Raw genomic sequence first — 16,155 nt, forward strand, 5'->3', positions numbered from 1 at the left:
GTGCTATTGGATTCTCAAACATTATGAAACATTATTCGTCAAGGTTAAGAGGTGAATAGCCAACATTAGAACATAACAGAGGGTGAAAGAGAGAGACCTCAGAATCTGAGGAAATTTAATAAAAGCGCTTGGAAACCTGCAACTTAAGGCTGAAAACACAATCTGTGGCCTGACGCACGGCCAGGTGGGAACCTTCCAGAAGCACAAACCAATCTTCAGACACTCTCTTGCCCACTCTCTTTCTTTCAAACACACACACACACACACACACAAAGTCAAACAGTCACAGTCCCTCACCCTCACAAGGCGGGAGCTTTCCTCATTGTTAAGTGTTGTTTGTAGGTGTGGACATAAACAAGTTAGTGTCTCAGTGCCACAAGTTGGGACATGAGTTATGATGGAAGGCTTTCCATGCCTCTATAGTGTCTTGCTCTTGTGTGTTGGTCTAGCTCTGCCTCCGTGGTATTTTGGTGATTAAAAGTTTCCCTTTGAGAAAGTGAATTTGAGATTACATTTTGTGTTGTATTTTGGTTGTCGTGACAACAGGTATACCTATTATTTTTGACTTGAGACTCTTGAAATGTATCAAACAACGCGTGAATGGTTAACGTTGAGGTTTCTGTAAACGTTTTTCAGTAGTTGCTAGGCTTTAAGTTGGCACAACAAATTGTGGAAAACCACTGTCATCAGGTTTTTTTTTTAAGATAACCCCTTTTGAACCATAGGCATAAAGAAACAATTTCTTCAATCTCTAGTCAATCATTTAGGGCTTAAACTGACCTGAAAACAGCCCTGAAAGTAAGCTGTTCAACTATAAATAAACATGAGACTTAGCAGACTTCTTCAAACTTAACTTCATTGAAAACCAAATTCCCCAAGACTCTGGAGTTTGCTTTAGGTTTCTGATTGATTACAATGGTCTTGACCTCCAAACCTCAATCCTTAATATCATAATTGTGGTGTTCATGGGCACTCTTTCATTTAGGGTGAGAACATTCTGTCTGATTCAGTTCAATTCAGTCTGTCTCTTGCATTTGGTTGTGAATAGTATGTTTTCATCTCCTCAGTGGAATCTAGAATGCAGTTATCCAGTCCCTCAATGGCAGGTTTGAAATAAAACCTTTTTTTATTGCCCGGCGCTTGCATCTGAAGATTCAAGGGCACAACTTCTGTGCGTTGGCCGTAAACCAAGTGGTTCCGATTACAGCCCCAGCACTTTCCTTTTGTCGCCCGGATGGAACAAAACTCGGCCTCGTAAATCCAGTTCTGTTAGTCATCGATACGTTTGCCACCTCTCTATTTGTGAGCCGAAAAAAATCTGAATGAGTAGGGTGCAAGCCTCGGCGCTTGTCTTGCTTTCATCAATTAAGTGAAATTTGTCGGCTCGCTCAGGCTCCATTATGTCAGCAGAGGGGCTGCTTCACAGTTGGAAATGAATTTATGGACCTGAACTTAAAGAGCCATTTAAGCCCAGTCAAAACACAGGGCTGTAGTTGATCTTATTTTCTCAACACATTTCCATAAAACTGAGAAACCTTTCTTTGCCAGCATGAGCGATTTAGTGTCTGTGTGTGTGTTTGGTAGTGTACTTGTTTGTGTGTGTTTGTGTGTGTGTGTGTGTGTGTGTTATGTGGCTCTGTGGGGAAATTTCCCCTGCTTGTTGCCACTCTCCTGAGGATAGTCTAGCGGATGTAGATCACCCTCAGTTGTGCCAATCTTCCACAAGAGGGCACAGATGACATAGCACTCCCTCCACTTCTTTTTTTCAAATCCTCCTCCGTCTGTAGCTTTTGATGTTGCTCCGATGACACGCATCTTGGAATTTTCCCCCCTCATATTAAAAATGTCTGGCCCCAACACTCTTACTAATGTTCTTACGGGAAGAAGCCATCCATCATTAGCTGTTTGCGAAGCTTAGAGCTCCTTCTGTACTTCCTAGAGGCCATGTACAACCCCCAGGCTGCCAGAATGAAATGTAATCTAAATATCTGTAGTTCAACTCAGCCTTTTGGCTACAAAGGCTTCCAGCATATTGTGCCTGATCATTTGATATACACATATTGTTTGCATTGTGCTACATGGGATGGCATTTTTCAGTATATCTGCTTTTCAGCACATAGTTTAAGTGTTACTTTTTCAGATTTGTAATCATGAAATAGATGTAAACAAGGTACTTTTGCCTTTGCAGTCACAGATGAAAAAAAGTGCAGAAATGTTATCAGATGTGAAGTGTGCAACACCGACTACCGGTAAATGTGAACGATAAGGTTCATATGCATCACATATCATATGTGGTCTGTATCTATTTCTACTGTAGTTGGCACAACTTACAGATAGATAGATGGATAGAAAGATACTTTATTCCTCCTGAGGGAAATTTTAGCTTAGAAATAACACAACAAACTCACATACACACATATATCTCACATACATAAAATAACCTGTGAAGTAAGTAAATACAGGAAATCCTGTGACCATCCAATAGACCCCTTCACTAGATCTCATAGCCTAGCACTGCCATGGCATTATCCTAGTTACCCTAACAGCTAACTTTGTGGCTTACGTATCCAAGTAAAGGCATCCTCCTCCTGTTTGCAAGACTGCACAAATTCCCTCGGTTTCCTCCGAGTGTATGAACTGTCAGATGGATGGTCAAATGAGCTCATGATAAATTGTGGCCTCTAAGCTCTGGGTCAGAGGTCAGGGGTCGCAGACCTCCATGTCCCTGATTGATGCCAACACATGTCGATGGCAGTCTGAGTTGTCCGTCTATCCAATTGGTGTTTTTTCCCTTACTAAAGGGCCCAGTAGCCTGGACAAAACTTTGGTTTAACCTCATTCATTAACTGTGCCGCTCATGTAGATTTGTGTGTGGGATTTGTATGTGGGTTTTCACTTTGTAGGCAAGGGGGTCACAGACTGTTGCCAATTGCTTAAATGACCGTTAACAGGAAAATGAGATGGGAGGCAATAATAGGGTAGAGACAGTCCGTGAATCCCATTGGCCCTGCTAGCATTAAAACAAACAGCCCCCATTCACAATGTGGTCTGGGTAGTATGCCTGCAGTCACAAATGAAAGATGTTGCAGTAAAACAGACATTTTTGGAGATGGAAGATGGATCAGTGAAGTAGATCACTTGGACATGCAGGAGTCCATGCAAATCCTATAGACAAGTCACTGGGCATACGTACTCCCATCTTGCTGTGTGGTGAAAAGAAGCCTAGCATCTGAAAGCCATTGTGGTCTGAAAAAAAGTGTGTCTTTAATTCTCACGTTTGGCATGCAAAGGTTTTAATTTGAAACGTGAGCACTGCTGATTACATTCTCTGGAGGCGATTTCTCCGTCTGTCTGTTTCTCTTTCTCTCTCATGTTCTCTCACTCACTCACTCTGCCTCATGTTCTCACTAATTTCCCCTCTCCTTTACTGTTCATCTTTCTCTAATAGTCTCTTCATCTTCCTTTTTCTTCTTTTTTTCCTCTCTGTGTCTTTCCTTCTCATCATTCTCTCTTCTCTCTCTCTCTTATTGCCTCTTCTTCCTTTTTTCCTTTCATTACATGTTTGTGTCACTTCTGTGCTTATGTCTCCCTCATACTCTTCTCTCTCTTTCTTTCTTTCTTTCTTTCTTTCTTTCTTTCTTTTTTCTCTCTGTCTAATTGATACCTAAGCTCAGAGACGAAGGGTAAACACGAAGCAGCTGCTGGAACGCTGCTGTTTTTCAGGGAGCTTCCCTTCCCACCATGCATTGCCTGTCAACGGACAACAGAAGCTTGGAGATGGCTGCACAAAGGCAATATTTGCTCAACCCATCCTTGCACAGTACTTCAGCTTGGCCATCTTCGGTTTCCCATGGGATTCACTTAGAAGAATTCTTCAGCAAGCTGATGTGGGATGGGGGGTGGTGGTTAGGGTGAATGATTCAAAGACTCAGGCAAAGCAAAATGTCATCCTTTGTTAAATTGGTCTTGTCAGATTTGGGACACCTTTCCTGGCTTTCATGATAATGATGGCAATACCATTCACATTCTCCAGTTTCCCCTCCCCGTATTTACAATGTTGGACCAATGACCGCAATTCTGACATCCAGCATGAACAAACACCATTCGTCATCTCATTCATTCGCATACAGTATGCTTGACTCAAGATGTTCATTATGATGTTTTTTGCCTGCCCGTGCCACACTAAACACGCCTGACCTTTCTGGAGTGCCTCTGTTTATTTTAAGCCAATGATTACCAGATGCCCCAACACTGCTGCCTTCACTTGCCCTTCTTTTAATGGCCTGACATCCAGTCACTTTCTCAGAAAACAGGCCCTTAATGTGAATGGCATCCCCGAAAGATGATTTCCATCTGACTGGTTGCTGTTGTGTAAACCAGCGCAGCCCGGCTGCCTCCATCACGACAGGCCAGGAAGCTGGTGGCTGTTTTCAGAGAACCAATTTGTTATTTTCTGGTATTTTTCTGGAAACGGGGGTGAAAGTCGTTGTGAATTGCGGAGCTGTCCCTGTGTCGGAGGAAGCCCAGGGGAGTTGCTAGGCTATGAATGCGGCTTGTTTGCCCACGTCTCGGCCCGTGAGAATGGATGAGGAGAGCAAAGGGCCAAACCGCGGTGACTGACTTCTCTCCCATGGCCCGGTTAAGCGGAACGAACAAGAGGAATCTCATTTAAGGGATGACCCTTTAGAACGTCCCCGGAATTAAGGCGAATGGGATGTCAATGAATGAGGCTGAGGTCAACCGTTTGACTTGTTGATGTTCCTGCCGGGTGTGTGCGTGTGTTGGCTGTATCGTTCCAATTACGCAGTGAGAGAAAGGGAAAGAGAGACTGTGATTGGAATTATATTAGGCCTTTCTCTTTTCCTTTTGCGGTTTGTTTGATGAACAATGCATTCATTCCGTCTGTAGGGTTTGTAGTCATGCTGAAAGCCTGTTGTGGTTCAGCCTGGCTGGGCCAAGCTGTCGGAAGACATGCCAGAAGTGTCAGAAACGCTGACGGAAACTCAATCTTGTGTCATTACGCACTTAGTGACATGACATTGTATTGTAAAACCGTATGGGATTTTAACGTTATTCAAATTACTAAGTTTAAATTGAAAAATGTATTATGAAGTTTCCATGTTATGCTTTTCTATTCAGTTTTAGATATTAAGCCCTTCAGACCGTTCAATCCTAGCTGACATGGAAAAACATCAGAAACAGAATTGTCTGCGGAAAAATGATCTCATAATTTTTGCCTGTATGTCCATGTGTTTTTTTCCTAATAATGCAAGAGGCTATTAAACGCTTCTTTCAGTGTCCTTTATTTCCAACCCTAAGTAACTTAAGACTTAAGTATCTTTCAAATAGCTTTAGGCCCTGCACAGCTCTGGCTCAAACCCATGGCTAAGACAGTTGAGGCTTTAGGACAAAGGCGTGCTGGAGCCCTGATTTACTTTTCAATAAATTCACATTGATGGCACTGCGCTCAGCTTGTTCTCTTTCCACCGAGGAGCGCCAGCTTCCTGTCCTGCCGTCTCGCGCCCTTCGGCATGCTGCCCCCATTACACCATCTGACTTTCACACTTCCTCACTTGACGGTCGTAAGACCCCTTTTCCTCAGCTCAGCTTAGCGACGGAGGCCCAAAAGCATGTGTGCAAGTGATGAGGAATGGTCAGACAGACAGACAGACTGTGTATTTGTGAGCAAGATGCAGATTGTGGAAAAATGTGTGTGTGTGAGAGCAAGATGCAGGTTGTGCAAATGAGTGTGTGTGCATGTGTGAGCAAGATGCAGGTTGTGGAAATGAGTGTGAGTGTGTGTGTGTGTGTGATATACTGCATGTACGTGTGTGTGTGTGTGTGTGTGTGTGTGTGTGTGTGTGTGTGTGTGTGTGATATACTGCATGTACGTGTGTGTGTGTGTGTGTGTGTGTGTGTGTGTGTGTGTGTGTGTGTGTGTGTGTGTGTGTGTGTGTGTGTGTGTGTGTGTGTGCGCGAGAGACAGAGAGTGAGCGAGAGATTGGAAGAGAGAGAGGGAGAGATGTGTCTGTATGTGAAAGGGTGGGATGCCAAGTGTGTTAATGTGTTTGAGAGAGAGGGAAAGTGTGTGTGAGAGGGATTCAGGGTGTTTATATATATATGTGTGTGTGTGTGGGGGGGGTGTGTGAGTGAGAGGGAGTGATGCAGGGTGTGTTTATATGCATGTGTATATGTGTGTGTGAGCAAGGCAAAGATGTAGGGTGTGTGTGTGTGCGTGTGCGGGAGTGAAGGGAGAGCTGAGTAAGGCTTTACCGCACGTTGTCGTCTCTCAGCAGAACCTCGGGATCGTAAAACATCAAAGGGGTAGCGAGTAAAAGCAGCCGGGCGTTTTCCTGTTGATGTTGAGTACCTTGGCGCTCCACTCCTCTACCCGACCCCCCCAACCCCCATCCGCCGGGCTGTGGGAGATTCGCAAACAGCACCGTATTGTCCGAGGGAAGTTCAGGGCGCCTGGAGAGGGCCTGGAAATGTTTGTGCAGGGAGAGGAGAAGCCCGGTGCCAGTGGGGTATTTCAGGGATGGTGCGGAGTTGGAGGCTACCTCACGTCTCTCTCTGTCATATCAGTACAGTGTGTGTGTGATTTTTATGGGCTTGAAATGGGTTTTCTGGTGCGAGATTAAACAAAACTGACAAAAGGAAAGGGAGGTAACTCCCTTTTTAAAAAATGGGGTGGTGTAGAAATGCCTCGTAGAAATGACATGGGCTCAGAAGGCAACTACGCTTTAAGAATGCTGACCCATAAGCATGGTGTTCAGTGGAGGGACTCCCACTGACAACAGTAATAAACCGATAGTTGATAACACTCTTTAATTGTTAAGGCTCTTCTGCTGACATGACATGAAGTCAGATGAGGGTTCCTGCTCAGCTGGTCTGTCAGCTGCTTTTTTGGTGGTGGTGGTGTGGGGGGGTCTCTGTTCATGACTAGGACATAGTTTGCTTTGAGCACCATATGACAAACAGAGCAACCATTAACACTTGCATTCAGACTTGATGCATTGAAGTAAACAGCAGCACATGCCCCCCCCCATTCCCTTCCCTTCCGTCACTGTCAGCTCCAGTCATATGCCTTTGGGAATATCGCTGTCCAATCAAAGTGCATCCATATGACAGAGTATGACAAATCCCTTACAAAAAGCACAGAGGGACTGAGAACATGTGTAGTATATGGCTTTGATTGCACACATAAAAGGGCCCTCTTTTGCTATTATGAGTTCTGTGTCTGTAAATTCACACTGCCAGACAGGCGAACAGGGACGAATGCCGATGGCACAGCGGAGAACACTCCCGCTGGAGATGCTGAGGGTCTCATTAGAGGGGAAATGTGTCGTTTTAGTTACCAAAACAAAACAAAACCCTTGCCCCTGTCATGCAGTACTAACCACAGTGAAATCAAATTGCAGCCTCTGCATTCAAGCCAGATCGGATGGTGTGCGTTTCATGATCCATGAGAGCTGCATTTGAACACATTAAAAGTAAATGAAATAAAGAACCAAGATGAAAAGACATGACGGAAATGTGTAGAAACTCCATTGTTTCTCTGTCCTTCCGCATCGGCCTATCTGGTTCATCATTAGTCTAAGCGTTTTCATCTTTGACCAAAAAAACACGCATTAAACCTTTTAAAGGTGCAGGGAGAAGATGGTTTTGACGCAGGGTTAAGCAAACGGGAGAGCTGGGCGGGAAGAAGGGGGGAGGGACTGTGTGGGGGGAAATTATGTGGGGGGGCAAGAGTGGTGGTGGTGGTGGGGGGTAACAGAATCAGCTGACTGACAGGACGGCGTGTCGGAAGGAGAGAACTCAACGCCAGCCGTCACTCACCGGCCTCCCTCTATGTCAACATTTGTCAAAAACCTCAACACCGAAAACCCCACCAGAATATATACATGGACATGACCATCCAGTCTCACACACTCACACATGTACACATATAGACACACACACACGCACGCATACATTCACACATTTCAAAGGAAACATATTTTATGCCTTTAATCAATACTGGCTTTGGCTTTCCACATAGTATTTCTCTCCTAAGTAAATAAACTCATACATTATCACTCATCATTCTGCAGTAGTTGCTCTTTTTCTCAGCTGAATTGGAGTCTGCTTTTCCAAGGCTGCTTAATAGGGTGTCATTGTCTAATGAGAAGCCACAGCGCCAGCTCTGCAGGCAGGAGCGGACCGCGTGAGCCGGCCGGCGATCCTCCAGGGGGTTCGCTCTCCCAGCCCAGATGGTCAGCAGATGGAGGAACCTGTTGGCCCAGAGAGAGAGAGAGAAGAGAATGAGCTGGAGCTGGTTTAAGAGATGGTAAGTAAGAGATGAGCCAAGTTAAAGAGGAGGTGAAAGGGCGAAGGCAAAGAGACCAGAACTGTTGTAAAAAAACTTTGAAGAGAGACAGGTGGTGACTGGGAGCAACCGGGAGATGTATGAGGAATCAACATGGTTGCAGCGGAGAACGTTGGGAACAAGAAAAGGGGAGAAGAGAATTAACGGGCCCCAAAAGGGAACAAATTAGACATGGACAGAGAGGGAGCAGGAATAGGGGCGAGTTGAGGAATGATAAGTATGTTTTTGGCTGGAGGAATTAAAGTAAGTACAGACGCCCCTGCATTTCCTGAGAGCGCAGGTGCAGAGGAAACAGGGAGGATTTCATCCGCCTGTAGTGTGAGCCAATTTGTTTACATGATGTGTGAGAATATGTGTGTATGTGTGTGTGTGTGTGGTGACAAGCCAGTGGAGAAAAGTTCACTTTGTTGCAGCTGAATGAGTGACTAAGGAGACACAGATGGAGTGTGTGTGTGTGTGTAAGGGCCGGAGAGATAGTGAGTCCAGTAGGCTGTCTGTTCAGTGTAAAGCAGGACACTGCTGATGAGGACACAGGGCCCTGTCTAATAGATCGCTCAGCCGGGACGGAATGTCTATTATACATCTTAAAGACTCTCTGGAGAGGAAGCTCTCGAGAAGGGTGTGGGAGAAGAGAAGAGTGGATTTGGCTATTTTTACAAATCTGGACCATATACACACTCACACACACACAGAGAGAGAGAGGGACAGACAGGTTCAATGGCAGCAGGAAGCACAAACTATTCCCCTACAAGGCAACTTAAAGGACCATTGTGAATAAACGAGGAAAAAAGATCTGTGGCTTCCCATAACAGACAAGGGCTGGCTCATCTTGAAGCGATGATGACTGTTTAGACTGTGGTTTAGCCTTTCAGGGAAATTACACTCAAACAATCTGATATTAGGAAATAGTGGGGGCTGGTGGATATTGTGCCACTAGATCAAAGGGTGAAAAGATGCCCTATTCAGGAGGTCACCTTCACACCTCCACAGAATGACATCACCCCAGCCAACTCCAGGAAGGGGTGCGGGAAGGAAACAAGCTGTGATTTATCTAAACATTTGGAGAGTTATGGAGTTATGGTTTCATTACTGACAATCTGTTGACCCCGGATTAGTGGGTTTTATTGCATTACACACTGGGCTCAGTGGCACCTGAAAAAACAGTGTCGGTGTATTGAGGCAGAGGGGATTGAGCCGTCAGTAATTCAGACAGAAAGTGTTTAATGGGCAGCTCGTCTGGACTGATATGGAGACATAATGTGTGTGTGTGTTTTCTTGGGCACCAAGTGTGTGTGAAATATTAGCCACTGGCAATTCTCCATAGCAGCAATACTGGCTTAAAGTCTGATTCTGGTCAAAGGCTGCTGATACAGTACTCAACGGCCAATCAAATTACACCCATCCATCATGTAGCCCAGAAGTAACAAGTTGATTCACTTGAATTGTTTACGGCTCAACCAAAGGCATTGTTTTTTCCCCATTTCCTGTTTCCCATTTTTCCCATTTCCCATTGGGACGGTACAAACAGTATGAACACAAGTTTCTTTTCATACACATATAGTGGAAAGCCTTACAATCCACTGAAAATAGAGTATTCGATTAGATTCACAGACTCTTAAGCACCGTGTGAAATGAATTATGGCCCGGCCTCTCATGGGTATTGACAAACGTTTCTGCTGGTGTGTACCAATACTCACTCATGGTATTTCTCTCATATGATGGCCCAATGGGGCAAGCACACTCACACAAGGCATTTCTCTTACATGATGGCCTAGCAGGGCTAGACATGACTTGAATACATGGTGATCAGGGTATGTATATCTGTGGGCAAGTTGATGAAATACATTTTGCTGTTGGACTTCAGGAAGAGGGGGGGCTAACAAAGCAGGGCTGTCATGCTTTCTACCGCTAGTACACAAAAGCACCCCAAACCTTTGTGGTTTTCTGTCTAAATGTGGACCACCACTTAAAGCTCCACATTCAAACACCAGACACTAGTCATTACCTCTTAAACCAGATTACCTTGAGGCTCTAACTTGACAAATCTTGTAATACACATCTGGCTCAGAGCGACTGGCCATCTGTTAACATTGGGTGTTTTGATGCTGTTCACTTAAGCAAATGCCCCATTGTTGCTTAATAATCATTATCGCCCAGTATAAAACAAGGCAAAAGTTCTCAATCACATTGGCCTTTAAAGTCCTCTAATGCTTAACAAGGGTCTGCTAACTGCTGCCACCTCTCTGTGTGTACTGCTTGGGCCATACAGTAGTGAGGATATGTTGTGATCAGCACCTCTGCAGAGGTGTAAAGCCCCCAGTTGCTGTCTTATTTGGTGGGAGTTTGTGTGGGTACAGAGTGCAATGCATAAGGCCATTGTAGTTAAAAAGATTTGTTCTGACATGAACATATAACGGTCCCTCTGCCTTAGATAAACCTTGACATAGACATTTCAAATACCGGTGAAGATTTCAAGCAGCCGTAAAAGTGATTTTAAGCAATGCTTCTTTTTTTTAACTAGGTTTGTCTTCAAAGGCTATTTTTTTGTATCTTCTGAAAAAAATGCTGATTTTTGGACTTGAATATTATTTCACTGACTACGAGTAGAAAAGCAGTCTGTGTCTGTTTCCCATTGTAATGGCTGCATCAGTGCGCTTCAAGTTACTGATTGTCTTGCTAATTACAGTGGCTAAGTCCATGTCAATGGTGTGTCGTTGCAACGTAATGGTCAACGTAAATTTGTCCACAGGTTCTCGCAGCTCTATGCAAACCTTGGCCAGGTCAATGACTGTTGTAAACAACCACTGGAAACTACTCACTCACGTTCCTAGTACCATTGCCCATTCTCCTCTTCTTCCTGTTGTCCCACCCCTCTACCTGGTTTAAACAACTTTTTAAAGCTAGCGACTCTAAAATGCTAATTTGCCTGGCCAGTTGCCAGCGCTCCCTCCTGTCCTTTGTGTGCACGTGAAAGTGGAAGTGGCCCTTGGTTAGGCGAGTTCAGATGCAGGTGAGCAACAGCTGCTGTTAACCCTTGTCCCGCCTCCTGTGAGAGAAAATGGCTTAAATTATCAGAATACGGGGCCCCGTTGTCGACAGGAAGGAAAGCTTTACGGCCTCGTCCAGCCCCGAGTGCTCTCCAATGTTCCACAGACAGAACACAGACGGGGCTGGACACTGTAAAAGCCCCACTTCACACCTGAGAGTTTGCATAAACAATCCCCTCCTTTCATTGCCTTGTTGGACGTCGCACAACAATGTTAAAACGTACAAATGTTCCAGGTTTTCCATTTTACTGAGTGTGTGTGTGTGTGTGGGGGGGTGGGGGGTGGGGGGTAATTTATTTTGTAATAACCTCTCTTTGAGGAGATTAGACATCTTTCATTTCTCTTCTGGGAGTATGACTGGAAATACTTTAAGGGGTAACTACTCGGAATTGAAAGCTGTTAGTTCAGTGTTAATTTGGAATTTTGTTTTTCTTCACCGTAAAAATTCACAAATTAAGGTCCCCGACGCCCCCTGTCAGGCTGATTTACCTGCTCAGACGCAGCATCCACACACCTCCTCCTAAATCAGATGTTTGTTTTTTGATAAACTAAATTTAAGTACCCATAAAACAGGGTTGCCATGAGTGGCCGGTCAGACTGTTTCTCCAGGGAGCCTCCTTAAAATAAACTGTTGGTACTCTGCACAAATCCTAAGGGAGGGTGACCATAAACCCAAATTCTCCTCTCAACTGGAATCTCTTTGTCCGACATGGACCACTTTTTTTACTTTCAATCCTCAGGAGACAGGAATGAGAAATGATACTGGAGAAAAATTAACCAATGAAAGTTTGTTTGGGTACTGTCTGCATTTTTTACATTAAGACTGACCCTACTGTAAACACTGTCTCCTGTCTTAGATTGAAGTAATATTTTTTTATTACCATGTTTGTATTTTGTTATTACACAAATATTAAAACAAAGACATCTATATGGTCTACACTTGTACCAACATGAACATTTAAGTACTGCATCAGTGAACATACAGACTGTTATTAAACACACAGCAGGATGCATTTTAAGTGGCACGTAATGCAATCATATTCATATGACAAAAGTCCCACTGATTCTTCCACTTACAAGCATAGAGTAAACTCTTAGATGAAAGTGTATATGTAGGTCATGCACTTGTACTGTATGAAAGTGTACATGGATTATACATTAAGATGAAGGCTAACCTTATGTTATGTATGTTAGACATTTTATTAAAGTACTTTTTTGTCTATGTATGAGTGTTACAGTCCATCCATGTCCCAATTTATCTACTTGATTCCCAATTTATCAACTTCAGTTTAGAGTAAGAAATCATCAATCATGGTTATGGGCTGCCAAAATGTTTCATCCAAGCTAACTTCAGGATAGAGGCTTCCAGTGAGGCTGGGAGTGTTGAAAGGTGGACCAGATACGAGTGTCTCCCTGGGCTTTTCCTTTCGCCTCCCCCACATCTCTCGGCCCTCTTTGGAAGATGTGGGGGCAGAAGCGGGAGCTGGACTTGCTTGTAGCCCATGTGGCGCGAGGTCCTCTCGATAAGTTCAGCAGATGTTTTAATTTATGGGGAGTCTTTCTCATGCAAGCAACACATTTTGTTCCATTCTGTTAATGGGAGTTTATTAGCCTGTTAGTACTCAACACCAACAAAGGCAGATCCCAAATCCCATCCATTCTTTAATGGAGCTGTTGTGACAGGTGTGTTGACTAGTTTACAATTTGACAAAGTTTTAGTTTAAAGCGCTATATAGCATGCTAGAATGGTGTGTGTGGTGTATGTGGCTATGGTGCTGGGTTGTAAAATGAAGTGACGAACCTCAGATCCAAAGAAAATGAAAAGTCATGAGTGGGAGAATGACTCACAAGGGGCTGAGCAGCTCGCTCGCCGCCAGTGTTGATATTGCACTTGCTCAGTGTCGTAACCTTGACAAATCGCTAGTGTGACGTACCAAATTTGTCTCTGATTTCTCCATCTCGCACAACAACAACAAACCAAGGCATATACGTGGGACGATGGTGTGCTAGTGTGGTCTGCTGTTAGTGCTTGAAGCCCCCACATCCCCCCCCCCCTTGCTGCAGTGGGCCCGAAAGAGCGGCGTCAGCAGCAGCGCCATAATAAACACCAAACAGTGGACGTTGCTAACGTGGCTGCTGGGCCAAAAGTCAACCGGCCGGCCAGCCAGCTAGGCGGCCCTGTTCTGGGAAAGCGTGCTGGAGAGGGCCAGGGTCTGGGCCCTGGTGGACCATGGATGGGGGCGCTCGACCCGGCCCAGCTGACAACCTCCCGCGGCTCTAGTTTATTTCATCCCAGAGCATGTCGGGGTGGAGTCCCACTCCAGGGCACAGCCAGCCAGCTGGTGAGCTAGAGGCGCAGAGAGGAAGGGAAGGTGGGATAGGAGGAGGGCTGGGGGTTAATTGGCCTCACAACGTGCATTTGGCCATTTATGTGTGGACTGTCATGCTTTTGGGAAATGACATGACTGTGCCCCCTGGGCATGTTATTCTAAGATGACCTCAGTATCTCGCAATGAAAATGTCCCGAGTTACCAATTGTTACTCACTTGTGACTGCATAGGGAGGCATCCGCTGTGCCCGTTAGGCTTCAACTGCAAGTTTCCTACCAGTGACTTGTTGCTCATCACGCCTGCCGACCAGAGGGGAGCGATGTGCATGAATGTTGCGCCGGGAAATGGTTTTCAGCACGCACCACTGCACCTCAAAGGCAAAATAATGCCCTCATGTTTACAGTACCGGGGAGACTGAAGAATGCTGGAAATGTAACTAGTCTTTGATGCAGTCCTCATGCCCGTCACAGCCCTATCAATTTGTAAACGTCCTACAGGAATCTGTGCTGTAGGTTAGCCAATAAGATAAACCCATCATCAACATGGCTTTTTAAGGGGTAACTACATTCTGTCTTTGTAATCTGCATAGGTCGAGACTGAAGATCTGTTGAAATGTACATCTGCTGCCTTTGCCAAGGAAGTGATGAAGCTTATCTTGATTAAATGTGCCGTGAAACGGATGTGCATTCTATCCACATTTTCCCTGTTGGTACTCACTCAAGTTGATTACAACAGAGATCCCCTTCAACTTTAGTTCAACTGTGAGTTGAACAATGTTTTTTTCATGTGGGATTTTCTCCCTCTTTATCCTGTCCAGGACTGCTTTTGTCATCTCATTGATTACAACATCAACACTACTTCCCTGTGAGTTGAACATTTGTTTCCGATATGGGATTTTCTTTTTTGTTATTCTGTCCTATAGAGACTGCTGTGTCTCACAGGAGCTGAAGTTAACATTTTAGTCAGACTCCCCCCCATCCCTCCACTGAACAGCTTTTCTTGGTTCTTCTCAGAGATGTCAAACATGGCCAGTGGCTCCTCGCTTCACACTTTGCTCTCCCCACAGTCCTGATGGAGGTCATATCGCAACAAATCACACGCCACATTTTGAAACGGCATGTAAAGACAGTCGAAAGAATTGTGTAAAGGGGGTAAAATGAGCCCATGCACATGTGTAGTGCACTGTCAGTTCAACATCCCTTTACAGAGAGAGGGGGGGGGGGGGGGGGGGTCCATTGACAGACAACTGTGGGGAGTATGTCGGCCCATATTCCATGCCCTGCCGCAAAGGCATTCCTTCCTGACCATCAGTGGGAATCACAGACCTGTGTGTGTGTGTGAGACTGTGTGACGGCAGCAGAGGAGCAACCCCCCCCCCCCTCCCAAAATGTATGAGTCATTTCCTAAGCAAAATATGGAGTTGCAGGGTAAGTGCTCGTATCAGCAGGCCTTTGGGAGTGGCGAAGTTCACAATGGCTTTGCTTGGAGCTGAACTGTAGGGCTAGGCTGTGTGTGTGTGTGTGTGTGTGGGGTGGGGGGGGGCAGACGGGGCAAACTGGTGGGGATTAATCGAGCCCTGATGGCCAGAGAGTGTGAGAGAGAGAACGTGTGGACATCTGGAGAGAAGATGTCCGCACCTAAGCGAGAGATTGGCAAGCCAGCAAACCAAAATACACTTTTTCTTTTCTTTTTTTTTTTATTCGGCGAAATTGTACTCGTGGTCCTCTTGCTCTAACTGACCCTTAGGTTTAAAAGCTTTTGCAGACAATACAAATGCTAGAAGTAGCATAGCAGAGAGCAAAGAAGCACAGAACAGGAGGGAGATCATAGCCAGCGGAGGAGGAGAAGGAGGAGGTGATACAGCTTGGGTTTATTTCTCTGGGTGGAATACCTGTGTGTTTGAGAGGGGGGGGGGGGTCAGATGAGGGAGAGAGTGACTGATGGACTGGCAGAAAGAAAGCGAGACAGAAAAAGGGCTGTGATGAATGGATAGGGAGAAAGATGGAGAGATAGAGTTGAATGGCAAAAGGGAGAGGAATGAGGGGAAGACCAAGGTTTCTAGAGAGAATGAGTGAGAAGGTGAGGAAGCGTGAGATGGAAAGGGGGAGAGGGAGAGAGAGAGAGTGTGTGTGTGTGTGTGTAGCCCAGAGACTGAGCGAGTGAGGACGTGTTGAACCAGGATGAAAAGTGCTGATGTTGATCTTTGTCCCGGCGCGGTGCTGCTGCTGTACCTGGTCGCACTGCATCACACGCAGACCCACAACGCCTGGCTGGATTTATGATTTGTGGAAAAAACCTGGAGCACACAAGCTCTCAAATTTAACAAGGTCTCCCAAAAATACGGCTCTGTGTACACAGGTGTAAAATTCAACAGGCTGTACGATTCAGGAGGCATGTGGCTCTTGACTGT

The 16,155-nt window shown here is 45.3% G+C and overlaps 1 protein-coding gene across 1 annotated transcript in view; it reads left to right on the forward strand.

The window, feature by feature from the left end:
* Positions 1 to 16,155, forward strand: part of cunh8orf34 (chromosome unknown C8orf34 homolog) — a 175,464-nt gene that overhangs the window by 94,334 nt on the left and 64,975 nt on the right. The window contains exon 15 of the mRNA XM_076291170.1: positions 13,480 to 13,757. Coding sequence (XP_076147285.1) covers positions 13,480 to 13,757 — 278 coding nt within the window. The remainder of the gene's footprint in view (positions 1 to 13,479; positions 13,758 to 16,155) is intronic.

This window comes from Alosa pseudoharengus, unplaced genomic scaffold, assembly GCF_046254945.1.
Source record: "Alosa pseudoharengus isolate Yale_2024_CS ecotype anadromous, Long Island Sound unplaced genomic scaffold, YU_APseudo_1.1 YU_APseudo_1.1_scf_18, whole genome shotgun sequence".
Classification (NCBI taxonomy): domain Eukaryota; kingdom Metazoa; phylum Chordata; class Actinopteri; order Clupeiformes; family Clupeidae; genus Alosa; species Alosa pseudoharengus.